We start from the raw sequence: 22974 nt of genomic DNA, 5'->3' as shown, positions 1-22974 counted from the left end.
CAGCAAAAGACAACATTAGAAGTTAAGAAATTGACCAAAGAGTTCTTAAAGTTTATTTCAAGCATATGTTACATAACCAACTGGCAGAGCTTTTACAAAGCAAACTATGTAACTTCATCTGAAAATGCTTTACAAATAATCATTTGGGACGTTTAGACTAACAATGTATATCAATGTTTCTCCTCCAAAAACAAGCCTCCTCCCTTTTCACCTGTCACTATTAGCATATGATACTGTTTCTTCCTCTCTCTAGCTTCACTTAAATACGGTTTGAATATTCACCTCAACCAGTAGGTGAGTTGCACATTCGAACCACTCTCTGGGTAAAAGTTGTTTCTCCTGAAATCCCTGTTGGATTTACAAATGGCTTTGTCGTCTTTTCAATCTCTTGCTTTGGTGGCCCCACATGTGGGAATATCCTTTGTATGTCTATTCTCTTAAATTTCTTGACAATCCCAAAGATGATCATTTCTTCAGCATTCTCTTTTCTGCATATGCTCAATATGACCAACTACTACCCAGCAGGAAACAATAAAGCCAATTGGATGCTAAGCTACAAAGACGGAAGGAGGAAAAGTTGCAGTTTAAACATGACGGTGTTCCTCAGAGACTACACCTTGTGTTTTCACTGAGAGATAAGTGGGTTGAAACATTGCAGGCAGATCAGGAATTAGGAGGCTGAGGCTTGGTGTTTGGGCTGTGGGGTAAGTCTACAGAGATGGGGATTTTCACATTTAACAGCAAAGGATCTCAAATGTGACCTTAGCGACTGGTAAGTAAGGGCTTAGGTGGCAAATCGGGAAAATATTTTAAAATTGTGATTAAGACAAAAATTCTCAGATTCAAATTGGTAACAAATTTAGGTCTGCACTTCTCAAAAATAAGCCAAGAGGTTTCATGCCAAATGTTCATGCAAAAATCTCTTACAAATTTATCTTTTAATCTTTTGTTCAGGAAAATGTAACAGATGGTAGGGCCAGCATTTATAAATCATTGATCATTAATACCTCCAAGGAGATGATGTGCTTCAGCGACTTTCCAATTCCTGATGATTACCCAAACTACATGCATAACAGCCGGATTCTGGAGTACTTCCACCTTTACGCAAAGCATTTCAATCTGTTGAAGTACGTACGGTTCAAGGTAGGATTTTGATTTGTTTTTGCAGAGCTGCAGCATGTATCATTGTGAGGCTGGTTCTACTTGGGGAACTAAAGAATTTGTTCAGTCTGAGAACAGCATTAACCTTCTTGCCATCTCCAGAGCCTTTAACAAGGTTGACCACACCATCTTCCTTCAACACCTTTGCATCGTCATGGAACTGTATTCAACTGGTCCCATTCTTGTCCATCCAATAACGGCCAGAGTATCATTCCAATGGATTCTCTTTCTGTTTGTAGATCATTACTGCTGGTGTCCTCAGGGATCTATCCTTGATCTTCTTCTGTTTTTGGTTATCTGTGTGCTGACCCTGAGTAGGAGCATTCGAAAACACAACTTTAGTATATACATGTTTGCTGAAGCCACTCATGCTTATCTCACCTCAACCTCCATCTCGCTCCATTACTCATCTGATATTCAGCACTGGAGGAGGAGAAACTTCCTCAAATTAAACCTTAGAAAGATCAAACCTACTGTTTTCAACCCCTGCTTTAAAATCTACTTCTCTCGTCTGGAAATTGTCTGAGAATAGAGTTTTCAAACCTGGTTCTAGATTTGACCTTTATTATCATTTAATCTTTAAGCTTCTAATTATATAGTTGTGCTATCCCTAATGTAAAGTTTCTGTGTGTTACTTGTATGTAACACAAGTGATGTATATGTAGGGCTGATTCTTATATATTTTTGGGTAAGTCTGGATTCTGAGTTTTTGGATGGTTTTTGCCACAAGGCCTAACGATTTATTTGTCGTATCTTAACTCACTGTATTAATTGTCTACTCCACCTCCATGGTATCCCTCAAGTCCAATTCTAGCCCTATCCTACCATATGCCGTTTCCAGAACAATCTGCCGCTCAGCAGTTATCCACAGAAAGACCAGCATCCTTTGTGTCAACGCCATTTATAAAATGCTGCTGTGCATGCAGATGGGCACTGGCATTCTGAGGCTGCCCAGCTCGGTCAAGGACAGAGTTGAAACATGGTAGAGAATGGAGACATGGCACAGCGATTCTCTGACAGAGACATGGACATCCAGGTATACCAGGTGGTTCACAATGGGGGAGAGGAGAACACTGAGAATGCTAGAGTTGGAAAAATGGAGATCATGTGAATAATGCAAGCCAAGAAACTGAAAGAATGAAGAGCATGGGAGAATTTGAAGGTGTGCCCCAGAACCTTAAAATATCTGGGAGTGGATTATTCATGTCTGTGAACAATGTTTGGTTGAACCTATGACAGTAAATGTTAAAGCAGTCTTCAGATATTATCCATTCAGCTCCCTCTGTAGACAAATGCTCACTGTATCTTTGTGCTGTAATTAACAGCTTCCTACTATTCATCTCAGAAAGCCATGTTAAAGGCTCCATTCGATCTGCATCATGTTCCAATCTCTGAGAGGACTATAGGAAACCAAAGGGTACATTTCACAAGGTTTCCTAAACTGTTCCCTCTTCATTCCATTTCTGTAGACTATGGTGTGCAGCATACGTAAACGAGACGATTTCTCCTCCACGGGGCAATGGGATGTTGTGACAAGAGATGCAGAGGATAACTTGGAATCGACTATTTTCGATGCCATTATGGTCTGTATTGGTCATCATGTCAATGCCTGTTTGCCTCTGGATTCTTTTCCTGGTGAGTTAGTACTGAGTGTCGTCAGTAAATAAATTGCATGTTTGTTTTTCTTATTCATTCATGAGATGAGGGCATTGCTGACTAGGCATTTCCAGCATCTGCAGTCCTCACTTTCTCCCTGAGAAACCAATCAGCCAGGATTGATAGGTGGAGGAGACTCGATGGGCTGAATGACCTAATTTCTGCTCCTGTGTCTTATGGTCTTTTTGGTGGCGACAAGTGAGCCCAGCACTGATGCGTGGCGGTCAGCGATTGGCTCAGCGCAGACTGGTGGCAACGTTGGAGGCTAGTTTGGGTTCTCGGTGGCTTCTGTATCAACGAGACGGTCGTAGCGCTGACCTGTGGCCTCGTTGGCAGAGGCGAGTTTGGGTTCCTGGTGGCGTCTGCGTCCAGCGCAGATTCATGGAGATGGGTTTGGGCCCAGTACAAGACCTGGCAGCATTGGCAGCGGCTGTAACGGTGAGGTGGGCCTGAAGTGGACTCATGGCGGCAGCAGAGTCATGTTTGGGCCAGTGCGGCACCCAGCAGCATGGGTAGCATCTGCATTGGCGAGGTCCACCAAGGACTCAGAGTGGTGTCAGTGGAGGCAAGATGGCGCCAAAGAGTGAGCGACTTTCGCTTCAGTGGTGGCAGCGTGGTGAAGGGGTCTTGTGCCTGCCCACCAGGCCCATGATCTGTGCCAGAGCACTTAACATGAAGGACTGTAAAGTTGAACACTTTATTTTTATGCCTTTCCATTCTATGTTTGGTTTATTTTTCTGTGTTTTAAGGTGGCGCCAGAGAGTGGTGACCCTGTACAACATTTTTCACTGAACTTTGTAACAAAGTGCATGTGACAATAAATAAATCAAATCAAATCATTGTGGGTTTTTTTCTGCCAATCACCTCAAATCAATGCTACGTAGTCTCGATTCTTGCCAATATTCCTGTCTTGACCTCTCATGATAGTAAACATCTCAGTCAAACCTCCTCTCAATCTGTCCTCAATCATGTCGTCAACGACTATGGTCTGTAGTGAAGCGACAGTACTTGTCAGTATCCTCAAAGACTTTTTGCCTGTAATGGTTTAACAGTCTCCATGGCATACCATCACGTTTCCTGGCTTCACTTTGAATCTGGTGCAAAGCTAAAGAAATCTCCAGGCATATCTCCAACAATGATTTCAGGAAGCAAGTTAAGCAGCCAATTAGAGTGAAGTATGTTCACAGATAGCAAAACAGGAAGGAAATAGTATTCAAATCTTCCACTTTAATTATTAAATGATACAGATAGTAGAAAAATACTTTGGACATGCACATGGGATTAAGGTGGAAGCAACAATCTTCTAAATTGACTTCAATTTTTAAATGCATATGGAAATACAAGGAGATATTTGATCTTTAATCTAGAAAATAACTCTTCCAAAGCCAGCGAAGCTGTTTAAGAGTAATTAAGATCTTGGTGAGCCATCAAAAGCCCAATTACATCACATTCAACAAGATGTAACTTCTTCAGAAAGTAACAGTGAGGCTAAAAGCATAAAGCCAGAATTCACATGACACCAGGTTATAGTCGAACAGATTTATTTGAAATCACAAGCTTTTGGAGTGCTGTTACTTGTGGTGTTTGTGACTTCTGACTTTGTCCACTCCAGTCCAACACTGGCACCTCCGCATCAGGGCTAGAAGCATAAGGATAGAAGGTTTCATCAGCTCAGTGATTTCTAATTGTTAAGCATTCTTGGGATGTGTCACAAAAGGGAGCCCTGTGAGGAAGATTCAAATCACTAACAGCAGCATTTGTGTTTCTGCATTTAATTGTATGCACAGGGTTCAGAAGTTGTTACTATTTTAAGGATTGTGACTCCCAGTTTTGCCATCATTAGCATTTCAAAGTTGAGACCAGCAGATCAAAAATGAATTCTATTAGGGAATAAATTTAACATTAGTAATTCAGAAGAAAACTAAGAGAAAGATGCAAGAATAAAACAGGGAAGAGAAGCAAATCAAGAAGATTAGAAAGCAAAAAAATGGGGAGGATGATAAAGATTGACAATCCTGAATAGTTTCTGAAAGCAGATGGGGTCATTTTAAAAAGTAGTGGGACAGGACTGTATAAAATGCAGAATATCAAGAGACACCTGACACATTTTGAATTTGAATTCCGTGGGGAAAAGGCAGAGACCAGAGAAGGATTTTGGAAAGGGAAGCATTAAAGGAACTATTAAATGCATTTCAAATGAATTTAAGGCTGAGAAGTAACCAAAAGAGAATAGGTCTCCCATAGACAAGTTGGGTAGGAATTAGATAAAGACCAAAAATGATAAAGGCATAGGATCAGAGTAGGGTATTTGAATTGGAGTGAGAGAGAAGCCATGAGCAATGAATAATATCTTTCTCCAATGCTGAAATAAGCAAGGTGCAATGATTATTTCCTATATTGATTAAAATACATGCACAAATTATTTTAGTCTTTCTATATCATAATTAAGCAAATAACATTCCCTTTCTCTTTCTTGTTTGTGCTAGGCATAGAAAAGTTCACAGGTCAATACATGCACAGCAAGGATTATAAAGGTCCAATAATATTTGAAGGAAAGAAAGTGGTAGTAATTGGAATTGGAAACTCTGGAGGTGACCTTGCAGTTGAAATCAGCCGACATGCTAAGCAGGTAAGGGTAAACACAAAATCAGGTACCATGCCCTTAAGAACTGTTGAAAGCAGTGGTGAGCGACTGAACTGACTACTTCTCACTAAAATTTTATCTGTCTATTATGTGGAGCTTCTCCAAACCTGATCTGCTGTAATCTGGAATAGCAGAACTATACAGGAACTGAGATGGGCAATTCAGTCACTCAAGCCTGTCCATGTTCTAGTGAGGTTACGGCTGCTATTTTCTTCTGAACACCAACATTTGCTGAGGCTCTATATCCTTCTGTTAAGCTTCATTTTGCGAAAACATCAAAATTTCTAATGTTAAATTTTTACTTTAGGTGTTTTTACTCTTGTGGATGAGACCTGCCAATGATTTGTACCAGTATTTACATGAAAAAAAGTTTCCTGAGTTCTCTCCTGATTGGCCTAGTTCTTATTTTAGGGTAATGTTCCTTGCCCTCGGCTCTACCACTACCAGAAAAAATTCTCTCTGTCTTCCTCAACAATTCCTTCCAAAATCTTGAATACCTCAATCGAATTGTAAGGCCAGTTTACATAATCTCTTCTCTACTTCTTGGATCCAACATTTTCTCAAAACTGTGTGGGTGCAGGACTGTAAAGCAATTGGAAATATGCCCAGCAAAGGACAAATGTGCTATGAACAAGCTGCGATCCTTTGAAGATACAGGAAGCATTGTGTTGAGGCAGTCTTAAAGGGACATGTCCAAACAAGCTTAATTGGTGCTCACAAATCTTCCTAGACCAATGTACAATTGGGAGAAAGTGAGGACTGAAGATGCTTGAGAGTCAGAGTCGATAAGTGTGGTGCTGGAAAAGCACAGCATCCAAAACGTCAACTCTCCTGATCCTCGGATGTTGCCTGACCTGCTGTGCTTTTCCAGCACCACACTTTTTGACAATGTACAATTGGTAATGTATGGGACGCACAACTGCACAGAGTACTTCAGATGTGATCTAACCATTACAGATTCAATGAGAAACCATTCCATCTAAAATTCTGTCGTAACTTTAAGTAGAAAGAATGTAACAACTAAAATGGCTGCTGGTTTTGTGGTGTCTTGTGCTCACACCATAAAGTGAAGCATCCACCATTTATCCACGTTCAGGAAAGTAAAGATTACTAGGAATTGATTTGCCTTAGAAACTATACTGTTTTTCCCAATTTGATTACAATAGCATTTTCAAAACTCCATTTGCAGAGTCTTTGATATTACTGACATTCCAACACCTTGGCAAACTACTGCACCTTCTCTCAACCACTGTCATCTCCAAAGCCTTAATGTTCCCATATCAGAGCCATTATCTCTTGAAAGTGTGTGATTGAATCCCTCCAATCTGGTTTTTGCCATCTCCATAAATCCCAAAACAGTTCTGAAAGTCATAAGTGACCTCCAATGTGTCTGAGACAAGATAAATAGTCCCACTTCATCCTTCTCAGTCTGAATGTCGCTTTTTGAATCTTTGGCTATACCATGCTTCTCTAATACCTCTTCGTGGTTGTTGAATTTGGTGCAATTGCACTCACTCGTTTGTTTCTACAGGGAGTTAGATAGTTTTTCGAAAAGGAAATATGCAGGGGTTAAGGGTCAAACACAGGAGAATGATCTGAAGTCATCGAGAGAGTTTTATTTATTTAGTTATAGGATGTGGGCATCAATGGCTAGGCCAGCATTTATTGTCCATCCCTAATTGGCCAGAGGGAAGCTAAGAGTTAACTACATTGCTGTGGGTCTGGAGTCACATGTGGACCAAGCCAGGTTAGGATGGCAGATATCCTTCTTGAAAGGGCATTATGGGTTTTTCAAACAATCAACAATTGTTTCATGGTTTTCAATAGATCCATAATTCCAGATTCTTTATTGAATTCAAATTCCATCATATGTCATGGCAGGATTTGAACCCAGGTCCCCAAGACATTCGCTGAGTTTCTGGATTAATAGTACAGCAATAATACAACTAGGCCATCACCTTCCCAGATCAGGTGCAAAAGCAAGGGTCTGAGCTGCCTCCTTCTCCATTGTAATAATTCTGTAATTTTATGACCTAGTGGCATTGATTTCTCTCCTTTCTCCCTAAATCTGCAATATCAGCTATTACGTGTATTTATATTTGTGCAAAGGAATAGAAATAGGCCGTTTAGCTAAGAATGTATTTCCCATTCTTTTGAAAATAAAATGCAGTACTGACATTAGATATGAATATACAGATTAGGAGCAGAAGCAGGTCATAGAGATGCACAGTATGGAAACAGACCCTTCAGTCCAACCGGTCTATGCCGACCAGATATCCTAACTTAATCTAGTCCCATTTACCAGCACTTGCCCATTCAAGCCAGCTCTGTCAATCAATAAGATCATGGCTCAGCCATGAGAATCCCACATTCCCATCTTGCTCCTGATAACTTCTGATTCCTCATCAAAGAAGGATCTGCCCACCTCTGCATTAACAATATTCAATAGCCCCACTTCCACCACCTTCTACAGCTGAGTGTTCCAAAAGACACTTCAAGAGAAAAAAAAGTCATCCTAATTTCTGACCTGAAAGGGTCACCACTAAATTTAAAACAGTGCCTCCTACCTCCAGACTGACTCACAATCATAGAATCTTTGCAATGTGGTAGCAGGCCATTCAGCCCATCAAATTGACACTGACCCCCTGAAGAACATCCCACCCAGACCTGCCCCCACTCCCAATCCCCATAATCCTGTATTTCCCATGGCCAAGCCACCTATCCTGGACACTCTGGGAATTTTAGAATGGCCAGTCCACCCGGCTTGCACATCTTTGAACTGTGGACAGAAACCCACAGAAACACCGGAAGAACTTGCAAACTCCAAACAGACAGTTACTTGAGGGTGGAATTAAACCCAAGTCCCTAGTGCCGGGAGGCAGCAGTGTGTTGTCCCAGAGTAAACATCTTTTTATGTCACTTGTTAAGAGCTTTCAGGATCTTATAATCTTCAATTAAGTTACCCCTTATTCTTCTAAACTCCACTTGAGAACAAACCCAATCTGTCCAACCTGTTTAGAGAAGATAATCTGCTCATTCCATCTTTCCATCTAGTAAACCTCCTCTGGGCCACTTCCAATGTATTTACATCCTTGCATAATAAGGAGACCAAAGCCACAAAAACATGCAGCAAAATTTAAAGCTTTGCTGTCTTTATGTTCTTGAAATGTTGTGCAGGTATTCCTAAGTACGAGACGAGGTGCCTGGGTGCTGAACCGTGTGGCTAGCAAAGGGTTACCTGGTGACATGCTGTTTAACAGTCGCATTAATACCTTTATTCCGAAATCTGTTCTAAACTGGATTGGTGAAAGGAGCGTGAACAGCCGATTCAATCATGCAAACTATGGTCTGCAGCCTAGCCACAGGTTTGTATCACCTGGTGATATTCTGTTTAAAGAGTCTGAACAGTGTCGTGTAATTATCTTTCTCTTCACACACGAAAACCTACCACTTTGACCAAATGGTGACCTATCTCAATGGACCAAACCTTGTGGGTGGTGCTAAGCTACAAACAATCAGGAAGGATTGATCACGTCTGGGTGAGGCACAGCCTGAGTGAGTAGATATTTCTGGCACTTCGGAATAGTCGGGGCGTTCGGTGAAAGGGGGGGGGAAAGAGGTGCTTTTCGCTTGCTTTTATTTTGACTTATAATTTGTAATTTTTTTTTAAAAAGGATATATTGAAATTAACAAAAAGTGACATCGCAGGAAAACCATAAGTTATTTGGTCAGAAATAGGTGCTAACTTGACTACTATAAATTGCTTTCAATTTGAAGGTAAATAGAAGAAATATTTTACAAAACAACTGAAAGATCACACAGAAATTTGAAAGAAAACATAACTTAAGAATGAAGTAAATAAAATAGAGATTCAAGAGATTTGTTGTAAATGCATGATATGTCATAGAGTCATATAGCTTAAAAACAAGCCCTTTGGCCCACTATGTCTATGTCCAAACAACACTCATCTCATTTGCCCATACTTGGAGCATAGCCTACTATGCCTGGTATTTTATCCAGATGCTTCCTAAATGTTTCAAAAGTACCTGTCTTCACCATCCTCTCAGGCCGCACATTCCATATTTTTACCACCCTCTGGATGAAAAATCTTTTCCTCTGATCTCCTCGAAACCACTTAAACCTGTGCCCTCTGGCTTAGAAATGTCTACGATGGGGAAAAGATTCTCACAATCTTCTCTATCTATGTCTCATAATTTTGTCTCCCTCAATCAGATTCCCTCTTAGCCTCCTCTGTTCCAGGGAAAACAAATCCAGCAGTAGTGATTGTAACAAAGTCAGCCAGCTTGGCTTCATAGAATTTGAGTTCCCTAATTGGGGCTGTTAATCTAGTTCAATGAGGGAACCTGACTGATGTATAAAAAGGGTGAGTGTCACAGGTACTGACTCTTTGGTGCCTGACTCCGTATAAGGCAATACTATAGTCAAGGACTGTTCAGGTGTAAGTAAAGGGTGACTTGGTGATGTGATATCAGCCTTTGTGGAGTTATTTCACCAGCCTATGCAGTCTCACCTCATCACTGACTTTCATCCCAGACAACATCTTGGTGAATCTCGTCTGCAACCTGTAATCATATCTTCTAATAGTGTGGTTACCAGAACTGCTTATTCCATCTGTAGCCAATATTTTGTAAAGCTGTAACATGACTCCCTTGATCCTATATTCTGTGCCCTGGCTAATGAAGGCAAGCATTTTTATGCTTTCTTCATCACCCTGCCAACCTGTGCTGAAACCTTCAGGGATCTATGGTACACTAAGGTCCCTTTGTTCCTCAGTACTCCCTAGGGAGCTACCATTCATTCTTTACGTCCTTCACTTATTAGCTTACCCAGAATGCATCATCTCACACTTATCAGGATTAAACACTAGCTTCCATTGCACGCAATTTACCAGCAGATCAATATCAGAATGTAGCCTGATCATCCTCACTCAACAATAACAACAATTTTCACGTCATCTGCAAACTTACTAATTATACCTTCGACATTCACATCCAAATCAGTAATGTGTACAACACATAGCTAGGGTCTGAGCACTAACCACTGGTCATAGGCTTCCAATCACAAAAGCAACCCTTCACCATTACTCTTTGCTTCCTATTTGTAAACCAATTTTGGATTCAGTTTGCCAACTTGCCTTGGAACCATGGGCTCTTACCCTTTGGACAATTTTCATGTGGAACTTTGTCAAAAGCTATGTAGGCAACATCAACTGCACTATTCTCATCAATATATCACTTTTGTAAAAAAAACTCAACTAAATTCTAACAAATCTGTATTGACTATCCCTGATCAATCCATCCCTTTCTGAGTGTTAATTAATCCAGTCCCTCAGAATCTTTTCCAATAATTTCCCTGTCACTGACATCAGACTAACTGGTCTGTAATTAACTGGCCTGGATCTGTTGCCCTTCTTGAACAAAGGAACCACATTAGCTATCCTCCACTCATCTGGCACTTTAGCTGTGGCCAGTGAAGTATTAATTATCTTTAGCAATCTCGTCTATTATCTCCCATAGCAGCCTGGGATACATCACATCAGGCCCTGGGGATTAATACATCTGTATTCCCAATAAAAATCTTTCCTCGTTATTAATCTTAACATATTCTTGAACCTCATCCCACCCGAAATCTTCAGCTACAATGTCTTTTTCCTTTGTGCATACAGATGAGAAATATTCACTTAAGACCTCACCCGTGCTCTTTTGCTCCACACAGATTGCCCCTTTGGTCTTGAACAGGTCCCACTCTTTCCCTGGTCATCCTCATGTTGTCAATATACTTATAAAATGCCTTGGGGTTTTTCTTGATCCTGTCTGCCAAAGATATTTCCTGGCACTTCACTTCCCTCCTAATTTATTTTTTGAGCACTCCTTACACTCTCTCTATTCTTTTGAATGGCACCTGTTTTTAATTCTCTTATAACATATGCTTCCTTTTTCTTTATTAATCTCAATATCCCTTCACATTGAGGGTTCCAGGACTTGCTCTCCTTGCCCTTCAGGAGCAAGCTGGCCCTGAGGTCTCACTACATTAAAAGATTCCAAATGAACACTTACTTGCAAGTAACTGCTTCCAGTCAATATTTGCCAGACATCTTCTAGTGATATTGAAATTGGACTTCTTCTGATTTAGGCATTTCATTTCTGCATTATCCTTATCCCTTTCCATAATTACTTTGAAACTTGCAAAGTTATGGTCACCATCCCCCAAATGCTCACCCACTAACTCTAACCTCCTGTTACAGGACCTCTTTTTTTTTAAATCAATGTTGTTGGTGCTGACATGTACCATGCTGTGCATCCCCCCTCCTCAGAATGCCCCATAGCTGCTCTGAGACATCCCTGACTCTGGAACAAAGGAGGCACCATACCATCGACAAGTCTTATTTGTGGCCACACTGCTGCCTGTCAGTTCCCCTTACAATCGAGTCCCCTATCACTATGTGGGAGCTGGTGGACCCCATTGTGGTTCGTAGAGACCACAGCTGTAGCAAGTGTTGGTTGTTTGAGGAATTCCAGCTCAGAGTTTATGACCTGGAGTCTGAGCTTGGAACACTGCAACACATCAGTGCGAGGGAGAGTTACTCGGACACTATATTTTAGGATGCAGTGACATTCCTTGGCACGGTGGTTAGCACTGTTGCCTCACAGCGCCAGAGACCCGGGTTCAATTCCCACCTCAGGCGACTAACTGTGTGGAGTTTGCACATTCTCCCCATGTCTGCGTGGGTTTCCTCCGGGTGCTCCGGTTTCCTCCCGAAGTCCAAAAATGTGCAGGTTAGGTGGATTGGCCATGCTAAATTGCCCGTAGTGTTAGGTGAAGGGGTAAAATGTAGGGGAATGGGTTTGCGTGGGTTGCGCTTCAGCAGATCAGTGTGGACTTGTTAGGCTGAAGGGCCTGTTTCCACACTGTAAGTAATCTAATCTAATCCTTAAATGAACTACCTCAAATTTGGTCAGTGGTCAGGGACAGGAGGGTGTGAAGCAGGTACAGAAGGGTGTGAAGTGGGTACAGGAGGGTGTGAAGCAGGTACAGGAGGGTGTGAAGCAGGTACAGGAGAATGTGAAGCAGGTACAGGAGAATGTGAAGCAGGTACAGGAGGGTGTGAAGCAGGTACAGGAGGGTGTGAAGCAGGTACAGGAGGGTGTGAAGCAGGTACAGGAGGGTGTGAAGCAGGTACAGGAGGGTGTGAAGCAGGGACAGGAGGGTGTGAAGCAGGGACAGGAGGGTGTGAAGCAGGTACAGGAGAGTGTGAAGCGGGTACAGGAGGGTGTGAAGCAGGGACAGGAGGGTGTGAAGCAGGTACAGGAGGGTGTGAAGTGGGTACAGGAGGGTGTGAAGCAGGGACAGGAGAGTGTGAAGCGGGTACAGGAGGGTGTGAAGCAGGGACAGGAGGGTGTGAAGCAGGTACAGGAGGGTGTGAAGCGAGTACAGGAGAGTGTGAAGCGGGTACAGGAGGGTGTGAAGCAGGTACAGGAGGGTGTGAAGCAGGTACAGGAGGGTGTGAAGCAGGGACAGGAGCGTGTGAAGCAGGCACAGGAGGGTGTGAAGCAGATACAGGAGGGTGTGAAGCAGGTACAGGAGGGTGTGAAGCAGATACAGGAGGGTGTGAAGCGAGTACAGGAGGGTGTGAAGCAGGTACAGGAGGGTGTGAAGCAGATACAGGAGGGTGTGAAGCAGGTACAGGAGGATGAGAAGCAGAAACAGGAGGGTGTGAAGTAGGGACAGGAGGGTGTGAAGCAGGGACAGGAGGGTGTGAAGCAGGGACAGGAGCGTGTGAAGCAGGGACAGGAGCGTGTGAAGCAGGGACAGGAGGGTGTGAAGCAGGGACAGGAGGGTGTGAAGCAGGGACAGGAGGGTGTGAAGCAGGGACAGGAGGGTGTGAAGCAGGGACAGGAGGGTGTGAAGCAGGTACAGGAGGGTGTGAAGCAGGGACAGGAGGGTGTGAAGCAGGGACAGGAGGGTGTGAAGCAGGGACAGGAGGGTGTGAAGCGGGTACAGGAGGGTGTGAAGCGGGTACAGAAGGGTGTGAAGCGGGTACAGGAGGGTGTGAAGCGGGTACAGGAGGGTGTGAAGCAGGTACAGGAGGGTGTGAAGCAGGTACAGGAGGGTGTGAAGCAGGTACAGGAGAGTGTGAAGCGGGTACAGGAGGGTGTGAAGCAGGGACAGGAGGGTGTGAAGCAGGTACAGGAGGGTGTGAAGTGGGTACAGGAGGGTGTGAAGCAGGGACAGGAGAGTGTGAAGCGGGTACAGGAGGGTGTGAAGCAGGGACAGGAGGGTGTGAAGCAGATACAGGAGGGTGTGAAGCAGGGACAGGAGAATGTGAAGCAGGGACAGGAGAATGTGAAGCGGGTACAGGAGGGTTTGAAGCAGGTACAGGAGGGTGTGAAGCAGGTACAGGAGGATGAGAAGCAGATACAGGAGGGTGTGAAGCAGGGACAGGAGGGTGTGAAGCAGGGACAGGAGGGTGTGAAGCAGGGACAGGAGGGTGTGAAGCAGGGACAGGAGGGTGTGAAGCAGGGACAGGAGGGTGTGAAGCAGGGACAGGAGGGTGTGAAGCAGGGACAGGAGGGTGTGAAGCAGGTACAGGAGGGTGTGAAGCAGGGACAGGAGGGTGTGAAGCAGGGACAGGAGGGTGTGAAGCAGGGACAGGAGGGTGTGAAGCAGGTACAGGAGGGTGTGAAGCAGGGACAGGAGGGTGTGAAGCAGGGACAGGAGAGTGTGAAGCAGGGACAGGAGGGTGTGAAGCAGGGACAGGAGGGTGTGAAGCAGGTACAGGAGAATGTGAAGCAGGTACAGGAGGGTGTGAAGCAGGGACAGGAGGGTGTGAAGCAGGGACAGGAGGGTGTGAAGCAGGGACAGGAGGGTGTGAAGCAGGGACAGGAGGGTGTGAAGCAGATACAGGAGGGTGTGAAGCAGGGACAGGAGGGTGTGGAGCAGGGACAGGAGAGTGTGAAGCAGGGACAGGAGGGTGTGAAGCAGGGACAGGAGGGTGTGAAGCAGGTACAGGAGGGTGTGAAGCAGGGACAGGAGGGTGTGAAGCAGGGACAGGAGGGTGTGAAGCAGATACAGGAGGGTGTGAAGCAGGGACAGGAGGGTGTGAAGCAGGGACAGGAGGGTGTGAAGCAGGGACAGGAGGGTGTGAAGCAGGGACAGGAGGGTGTGAAGCAGGGACAGGAGGGTGTGAAGCAGGTACAGGAGGGTGTGAAGCAGGGACAGGAGGGTGTGAAGCAGGGACAGGAGGGTGTGAAGCAGGGACAGGAGGGTGTGAAGCAGGGACAGGAGGGTGTGAAGCAGGGACAGGAGGGTGTGAAGCAGGTACAGGAGAATGTGAAGCAGGTACAGGAGAATGTGAAGCAGGGACAGGAGGGTGTGAAGCAGGGACAGGAGGGTGTGAAGCAGGGACAGGAGGGTGTGAAGCAGGGACAGGAGGGTGTGAAGCAGGGACAGGAGGGTGTGAAGCAGGGACAGGAGGGTGTGAAGCAGGGACAGGAGGGTGTGAAGCAGATACAGGAGGGTGTGAAGCAGGGACAGGAGGGTGTGAAGCAGGGACAGGAGAGTGTGAAGCAGGGACAGGAGGGTGTGAAGCAGGGACAGGAGGGTGTGAAGCAGGGACAGGAGGGTGTGAAGCAGGTACAGGAGGGTGTGAAGCAGGGACAGGAGGGTGTGAAGCAGATACAGGAGGGTGTGAAGCAGGGACAGGAGGGTGTGAAGCAGGGACACGAGGGTGTGAAGCGGGTACAGGAGGGTGTGAAGCGGGTACAGGAGGGTGTGAAGCAGGGACAGGAGAATGTGAAGCAGGGACAGGAGGGTGTGAAGCAGATACAGGAGGGTGTGAAGCAGGTACAGTAGGGTGTGAAGCGGGTACAGGAGGGTGTGAAGCGGGTACAGGAGGGTTTGAAGCAGGGACAGGAGAATGTGAAGCGGGTACAGGAGGGTGTGAAGCAGGTACAGGAGGGTGTGAAGCGGTTACAGGAGGGTGTGAAGCAGGGACAGGAGGGTGTGAAGCAGGGACAGGAGGGTGTGAAGCAGATACAGGAGGGTGTGAAGCAGGGACAGGAGGGTGTGAAGCAGGGACAGGAGGGTGTGAAGCAGGTACAGGATGGTGTGAAGCAGGTACAGGAGGGTGTGAAGCAGGTACAGGAGGGTGTGAAGCGGGTACAGGAGGGTGTGAAGCAGGGACAGGAGAATGTGAAGCGGGTACAGGAGGGTGTGAAGCAGGTACAGGAGGGTGTGAAGCAGGGACAGGAGAGTGTGAAGCAGGGACAGGAGGGTGTGAAGCAGGGACAGGAGGGTGTGAAGCAGGGACAGGAGGGTGTGAAGCAGGGACAGGAGGGTGTGAAGCAGGTACAGGAGGGTGTGAAGCAGGGACAGGAGGGTGTGAAGCAGATACAGGAGGGTGTGAAGCAGGGACAGGAGGGTGTGAAGCAGGGACACGAGGGTGTGAAGCGGGTACAGGAGGGTGTGAAGCGGGTACAGGAGGGTGTGAAGCAGGGACAGGAGAATGTGAAGCAGGGACAGGAGGGTGTGAAGCAGATACAGGAGGGTGTGAAGCAGGTACAGTAGGGTGTGAAGCGGGTACAGGAGGGTGTGAAGCGGGTACAGGAGGGTTTGAAGCAGGGACAGGAGAATGTGAAGCGGGTACAGGAGGGTGTGAAGCAGGTACAGGAGGGTGTGAAGCGGTTACAGGAGGGTGTGAAGCAGGGACAGGAGGGTGTGAAGCAGGGACAGGAGGGTGTGAAGCAGATACAGGAGGGTGTGAAGCAGGGACAGGAGGGTGTGAAGCAGGGACAGGAGGGTGTGAAGCAGGTACAGGATGGTGTGAAGCAGGTACAGGAGGGTGTGAAGCAGGTACAGGAGGGTGTGAAGCGGGTACAGGAGGGTGTGAAGCAGGGACAGGAGAATGTGAAGCGGGTACAGGAGGGTGTGAAGCAGGTACAGGAGGGTGTGAAGCGGTTACAGGAGGGTGTGAAGCAGGTACAGGAGGGTGTGAAGCAGGGACAGGAGGGTGTGAAGCAGGTACAGGAGGGTTTGAAGCGGGTACAGGAGGGTGTGAAGCAGGGACAGGAGGGTGTGAAGCAGGGACAGGAGAGTGTGAAGCGGGTACAGGAGGGTGTGAAGCAGGTACAGGAGGGTGTGAAGCAGGTACAGGAGGGTGTGAAGCAGGGACAGGAGGGTGTGAAGCAGGGACAGGAGGGTGTGAAGCAGGTACAGGAGAATGTGAAGCAGGTACAGGAGGGTGTGAAGCAGGTACAGGAGGGTGTGAAGCAGGTACAGGAGGGTGTGAAGCAGGTACAGGACGGTGTGAAGCGGTTACAGGAGGGTGTGAAGCAGGTACAGGAGGGTGTGAAGCGGTTACAGGAGGGTGTGAAGCAGGTACAGGAGGGTTTGAAGCAGGGACAGGAGGGTGTGAAGCAGGGACAGGAGGGTGTGAAGCAGGGACAGGAGCGTGTGAAGCAGGTACAGGAGGGTGTAAAGCGGTTACAGGAGGGTGTGAAGCGGGTACAGGAGGGTGTGAAGCGGGTACAGGAGGATGAGAAGCAGGTACAGGAGGGTGTGAAGCAGGTACAGGAGGGTGTGAAGCAGGTACAGGAGGGTGTGAAGCAGGTACAGGAGGGTGTGAAGCAGGTACAGGAGGGTGTGAAGCAGGGACAGGAGGGTGTGAAGCGGGTACAGGAGGGTGTGAAGCAGGTACTGGAGGGTGTGAAGCAGGTACAGGAGGGTGTGACTCAGGTACAGGAGGGTGTGAAGCAGGGACAGGAGGGTGTGAAGCAGGTACAGGAGGGTGTGAAGCGGGTACAGGAGGGTGTGAAGCAGGGACAGGAGGGTGTGAAGCAGGTACAGGAGGGTGTGACTCAGGTACAGGAGGGTGTGAAGCAGGGACAGGAGGGTGTGAAGCAGGGACAGGAGGGTGTGAAGCAGGTACAGGAGGGGGTGAAGCAGGGACAGGAGAATGTGAAGCGGGTACAGGAGGGTGTGAAGCAGGTACAGGAGGGTGTGAAGCAGGTACAGGAGGGTGTGAAGCAGGGACAGGAGGGTGTGAAGCAGGGACAGGAGGGTGTGAAGCGGGGACAGGAGGGTGTGAAGCGGGTACAGGAGGGTGTGAAGCAGGTACAGGAGGGTGTGAAGCAGGGACAGGAGGGTGTGAAGCAGGGACAGGAGGGTGTGACTCAGGTACAGGAGGGTGTGACTCAGGTACAGGAGGGTGTGAAGCAGGGACAGGAGGGTGTGAAGCAGGGACAGGAGGGTGTGAAGCAGGTACAGGAGGGTGTGAAGCAGGGACAGGAGGGTGTGAAGCAGGTACAGGAGAATGTGAAGCAGGTACAGGAGGGTGTGAAGCGGGTACAGGAGGGTGTGAAGCGGGTACAGGAGGATGAGAAGCGGGTACAGGAGAGTGTGAAGCAGGTACAGGAGGGTGTGAAGCAGGTACAGGAGGGTGTGAAGCGGGTACAGGAGGGTGTGAAGCAGGTACAGGAGGGTGTGAAGCAGGGACAGGAGAATGTGAAGCAGGTACAGGAGGGTGTGAAGCAGGGACAGGAGGGTGTGAAGCAGGGACAGGAGGGTGTGAAGCAGGTACAGGAGGGTGTGAAGCAGGGACAGGAGGGTGTGAAGCAGGTACAGGAGAATGTGAAGCAGGTACAGGAGGGTGTGAAGCGGGTACAGGAGGGTGTGAAGCGGGTACAGGAGGATGAGAAGCGGGTACAGGAGAGTGTGAAGCAGGTACAGGAGGGTGTGAAGCGGGTACAGGAGGGTGTGAAGCGGGTACAGGAGGGTGTGAAGCAGGTACAGGAGGGTGTGAAGCAGGGACAGGAGAATGTGAAGCAGGTACAGGAGGGTGTGAAGCAGGGACAGGAGGGTGTGAAGCAGGGACAGGAGGGTGTGAAGCAGGTACAGGAGGGTGTGACTCAGGTACAGGAGGGTGTGAAGCAGGGACAGGAGGGTGTGAAGCAGGGACAGGAGGGTGTGAAGCAGGGACAGGAGGGTGTGACTCAGGTACAGGAGGGTGTGAAGCAGGGACAGGAGGGTGTGAAGCAGGTACAGGAGGGTGTGAAGCAGGTACAGGAGGGTGTGAAGCAGGTATAGGAGGGTGTGAAGCAGGGACAGGAGAATGTGAAGCAGGTACAGGAGGGTGTGAAGCGGGTACAGGAGGGTGTGAAGCGGGTACAGGAGGACGAGAAGCGGGTACAGGAAAGTGTGAAGCGGGTACAGGAGGGTGTGAAGCAGGGACAGGAGGGTGTGAAGCAGGGACAGGAGGGTGTGAAGCGGGTACAGGAGGGTGTGAAGCAGGTACAGGAGGGTGTGAAGCAGGTACAGGAGGGTGTGAAGCGGTTATAGGAGGGTGTGAAGCAGGGACAGGAGGGTGTGAAGCAGGGACAGGAGGGTGTGAAGCAGGGACAGGAGGGTGTGAAGCAGGTACAGGAGGGTGTGACTCAGGTACAGGAGGGTGTGAAGCAGGGACAGGAGGGTGTGAAGCAGGTATAGGAGGGTGTGAAGCGGGTACAGGAGGGTGTGAAGCGGGTACAGGAGGGTGTGAAGCAGGGACAGGAGAATGTGAAGCAGGTACAGGAGGGTGTGAAGCAGGGACAGGAGGGTGTGAAGCGGGTACAGGAGGATGAGAAGCGGGTACAGGAGAGTGTGAAGCAGGTACAGGAGGGTGTGAAGCAGGTATAGGAGGGTGTGAAGCAGGTATAGGAGGGTGTGAAGCAGGTACAGGAGGGTGTGAAGCAGGGACAGGAGGGTGTGAAGCAGGGACAGGAGGGTGTGAAGCGGGTACAGGAGGGTGTGAAGCGGGTACAGGAGGGTGTGAAGCAGGTACAGGAGGGTGTGAAGCAGGGACAGGAGGGTGTGAAGCAGGGACAGGAGGGTGTGAAGCAGGGACAGGAGGGTGTGAAGCGGGTACAGGAGGGTGTGAAGCGGGTACAGGAGGGTGTGAAGCAGGTACAGAAGGGTGTGAAGTGGGTACAGGAGGGTGTGAAGCAGGTACAGAAGGGTGTGAAGCAGGTACAGGAGGGTGTGAAGCAGGGACAGGAGGGTGTGAAGCAGGGACAGGAGGGTGTGAAGCAGGTACAGGAGAGTGTGACTCAGGTACAGGAGGGTGTGAAGCAGGGACAGGAGGGTGTGAAGCAGGGACAGGAGGGTGTGAAGCAGGGACAGGAGGGTGTGAAGCGGGTACAGGAGGGTGTGAAGCGGGTACAGGAGGGTGTGAAGCGGGTACAGGAGGGTGTGAAGCAGGTACAGGAGGGTGTGAAGCAGGGACAGGAGGGTGTGAAGCAGGGACAGGAGGGTGTGAAGCAGGTACAGGAGGGTGTGAAGCGGGTACAGGAGGGTGTGAAGCAGGTACAGGAGGGTGTGAAGCAGGTACAGAAGGGTGTGAAGCAGGTACAGAAGGGTGTGAAGCGGGTACAGGAGGGTGTGAAGCAGGGACAGGAGGGTGTGAAGCAGGGACAGGAGGGTGTGAAGCAGGGACAGGAGGGTGTGAACCGGGTACAGGAGGGTGTGAAGCGGGTACAGGAGGATGAGAAGCGGGTATAGGAGGGTGTGAAGCGGGTACAGGAGGGTGTGAAGCGGGTACAGGAGGATGAGAAGCAGGTACAGGAGGGTGTGAAGCAGGTACAGGAGGGTGTGAAGCAGGTACAGGAGGGTGTGAAGCGGGTACAGGAGGGTGTGAAGCAGGTACAGGAGGGTGTGAAGCAGGGACAGGAGAATGTGAAGCAGGTACAGGAGGGTGTGAAGCAGGTACAGGAGGGTGTGAAGCGGGTACAGGAGAGTGTGAAGCGGGTACAGGAGGGTGTGAAGCAGGTACAGGAGGGTGTGAAGCAGGTACAGGAGGGTGTGAAGCAGGGACAGGAGGGTGTGAAGCAGTACAGGAGGGTGTGAAGCAGGTACAGGAGGGTGTGAAGCGAGTACAGGAGAGTGTGAAGTGGGTACGGGATCCAGGAGATAATATTGGGCAACATTGAAGGAGCCTCCACCCTTGATATTTTCTGACGGGTTTGAGATTCTTACTCTCTGTCTGGATGAAAGCAGGGGAGGATTATGGCACAGATAAGCAAACTGACCATAACACCATGGTACAAGGAGACTTTAAAGAACAGGGAGAAAAGAGAAATGTAGTTTTAATTGTAGCAAAGTCAGGGGAATGGATAATGTCCTCTGTGGCCAGGATTGAGAATCTTGAAGGCTGTGTTACCTGTCTGGTGCCTGATTTCAGGATATCTCATCTGGACTGCAGAGGAACTTGGAATGGGTGGGGAAAGATCCTGTTGTTGTGGTCCACTTAGATGCCAATGAAAGAGGTAGAATAAAGAACGAGTTTCTGCTGAGGGAATATGAAGAGCTAGGGACTAAAAAAAAACAAAAAGATGGTAATCTCCGTAATGATGCTTGAACCAGGAGCAAAGGGACAAGATTAAGACATAAATATGTAGCTCAGAGGTTGGGATGTAAAAAATGTGTTCGAATTCATGGACATTGGCGCCAATATTAGGGAAGGAGGGAGCTGTTCTGATACAACGAGCTTCACCTGAGTCATGTTGGTGACTTGCATAACTAGAGCTATGAATAGGGCTTTAAACAAAATGGCAGGGGGTGTTCAGTATTATTGAAAAATCAGAGGTAGGATTACAGTTTAGTGTTGGGGCTGATTATTATGAGAAAATGAAAGGAAAGCAATGTGTGGATGTGATATTGCACTAAAGAACCATAAAAGTACAGAAAAATTTGGTAATGGAACAAACCTAAAGGCTTTGCATCTTAATACAGGAAGCATTTGCAATAAGATAGATGAATTGATAACATAAATCAAGGTAAATGAATATGATCTTGTAGTCATTATGAAAACGTGGTTGCATTGTTTGCACACCACTGCTCTCTACCTCTGGCTACAAGGATCAGGACTCCACAATTTCATAACAGAAGGGTCCTATTCAGGAATTTCCAGTGCAGAAGTCATCAAAATGTAATTTCATATTCTTATCAGACTGGTCAAAGTTGAAAATAAGGTTCCCAACCCTAATCACAATTTCTGGGCCCATTTTTTTAAAAAAATTCCAATAATTAAAATCTGAAGGCATGGCACTCCATATTTGACAGAGTAAATTTTTGGTGCCAGATGTTCTTGCAGAGTTAAGACATATTGCACTGTTTTATGTTCACTTACACCTGAATATGACAGCCCTAACTTCGTGTGCGTTTAGTGTGTATCTTGTAGGTGAGTATTGCAAACTCATGCCCTCATGCATTTTAATGCAATATCTACTAGCAAAGTATTGGTGTAGCAAAACCTGTGAAGGGGTAGGGCAGGTCAAACAGACATTTCCTGATGTCACTGCTGATGCAGACACCAGAGCTTGGTGTCTGAGTTACACTGTGATGAAGGTGAATGCTGATATCCTTAACATGAAATGTTCCCTTTTGTAAGTCACTGTCAGATATTATCCAATGTCAGGAATCACAATCTAAGGATACGGGTAGGCCACTTAGGACTGAGATGAGGAAACGTTTCTCCACTCAGAGAGTGGTTAGCCTGTAGAATTCTGTGCCACAGAAAGCAATTAAGGGAAAAACATTGAATTCATTTTCAAGGCACATTTAGTTGCTTCTTAGGGACAAAGGGTATGGGGAGAGTGTTGGAACAGGAGATTGGGTTGGATGATCAGCCATGATCATATTGAATAGTGGAGCAGGCTGGAAGGGCCAAATGGCCTATTCCTGGTCCTGTTTTCCATGTTTCTATGTTTAACATTCTGAGAAAATAATTTGGACATTTTGCTTTGTTAAAGCTGGTATAGAAGTACTACTTGTTATGGGGATAGATTCTGTTCATCAATTATTGGCACGTTTGGATTAGATTAGATGAGATTAGATTCCCTACAGTTTGAAAAAAAGCCCTTCGGCCTAACAAGTCCACACCGACCCTCCGAAGAGTAACCCACCCAGTCCCATTTGCCTCTGACTAATGCACCTAACACTACGGGCAATTTAGCATGGCCAATTCACCTGACCTGCACATCTTTGGATTGTGGGAGGAAACTGGAGCACCTGGAGGAAACCCACACAGACACAGGGAGTATGTGCAAACTCTACACAGACAGTCACCGTGGCTGGAATTGAACTGGGACCCTGATACTGTGAGGTAGCAGTGCGAACCACTGAGCCACCATGCTGCCCTATGTTGCTGTTTGCAGGATCTCAATTTTAGTCATCCTACCAGTTACATTCTTAGTTACTTCCATTTCTTCACGTGCTTCTATTTGCTGCTCTCGAGAATGTTTCCTCCTATCTAAGATGATGTCCCATAAATCTCAAATGTTCTTTAGTACTGGGGATCATGGGTATGTCGTAGCAAAGGCCATCCATATGCATGTCTCCATCTAGGACAGGAACCCGGACTATACTTGTTCTCAATTCAAAGCCACTGCTGCAAATGTGGCCCTATTACTCTGGCTCAGACCAAGCAAATTCTACATAGACCTTGGATTGAATCTGGGAAT

At 47.3% G+C, this 22974-nt stretch overlaps 1 protein-coding gene across 2 annotated transcripts in view; it reads left to right on the top strand.

The window, feature by feature from the left end:
* The window catches only part of LOC140479648 (flavin-containing monooxygenase 5-like), a 60063-nt gene that overhangs the window by 21626 nt on the left and 15463 nt on the right, over nucleotides 1–22974 (top strand). For both annotated transcript variants that reach the window (XM_072573579.1, XM_072573578.1), the window contains exons 3-6: nucleotides 955–1143; nucleotides 2631–2796; nucleotides 5304–5446; nucleotides 8639–8826. In XM_072573579.1, the coding sequence (XP_072429680.1) occupies nucleotides 955–1143; nucleotides 2631–2796; nucleotides 5304–5446; nucleotides 8639–8826 (686 nt within the window). The remainder of the gene's footprint in view (nucleotides 1–954; nucleotides 1144–2630; nucleotides 2797–5303; nucleotides 5447–8638; nucleotides 8827–22974) is intronic.

This window comes from Chiloscyllium punctatum, chromosome 7 (genome assembly GCF_047496795.1).
Source record: "Chiloscyllium punctatum isolate Juve2018m chromosome 7, sChiPun1.3, whole genome shotgun sequence".
NCBI classification, from domain to species: domain Eukaryota; kingdom Metazoa; phylum Chordata; class Chondrichthyes; order Orectolobiformes; family Hemiscylliidae; genus Chiloscyllium; species Chiloscyllium punctatum.
The sequence above is the reverse complement of the archived record's forward strand: the minus strand, read 5'-3'. Positions and strand labels throughout refer to the sequence as shown.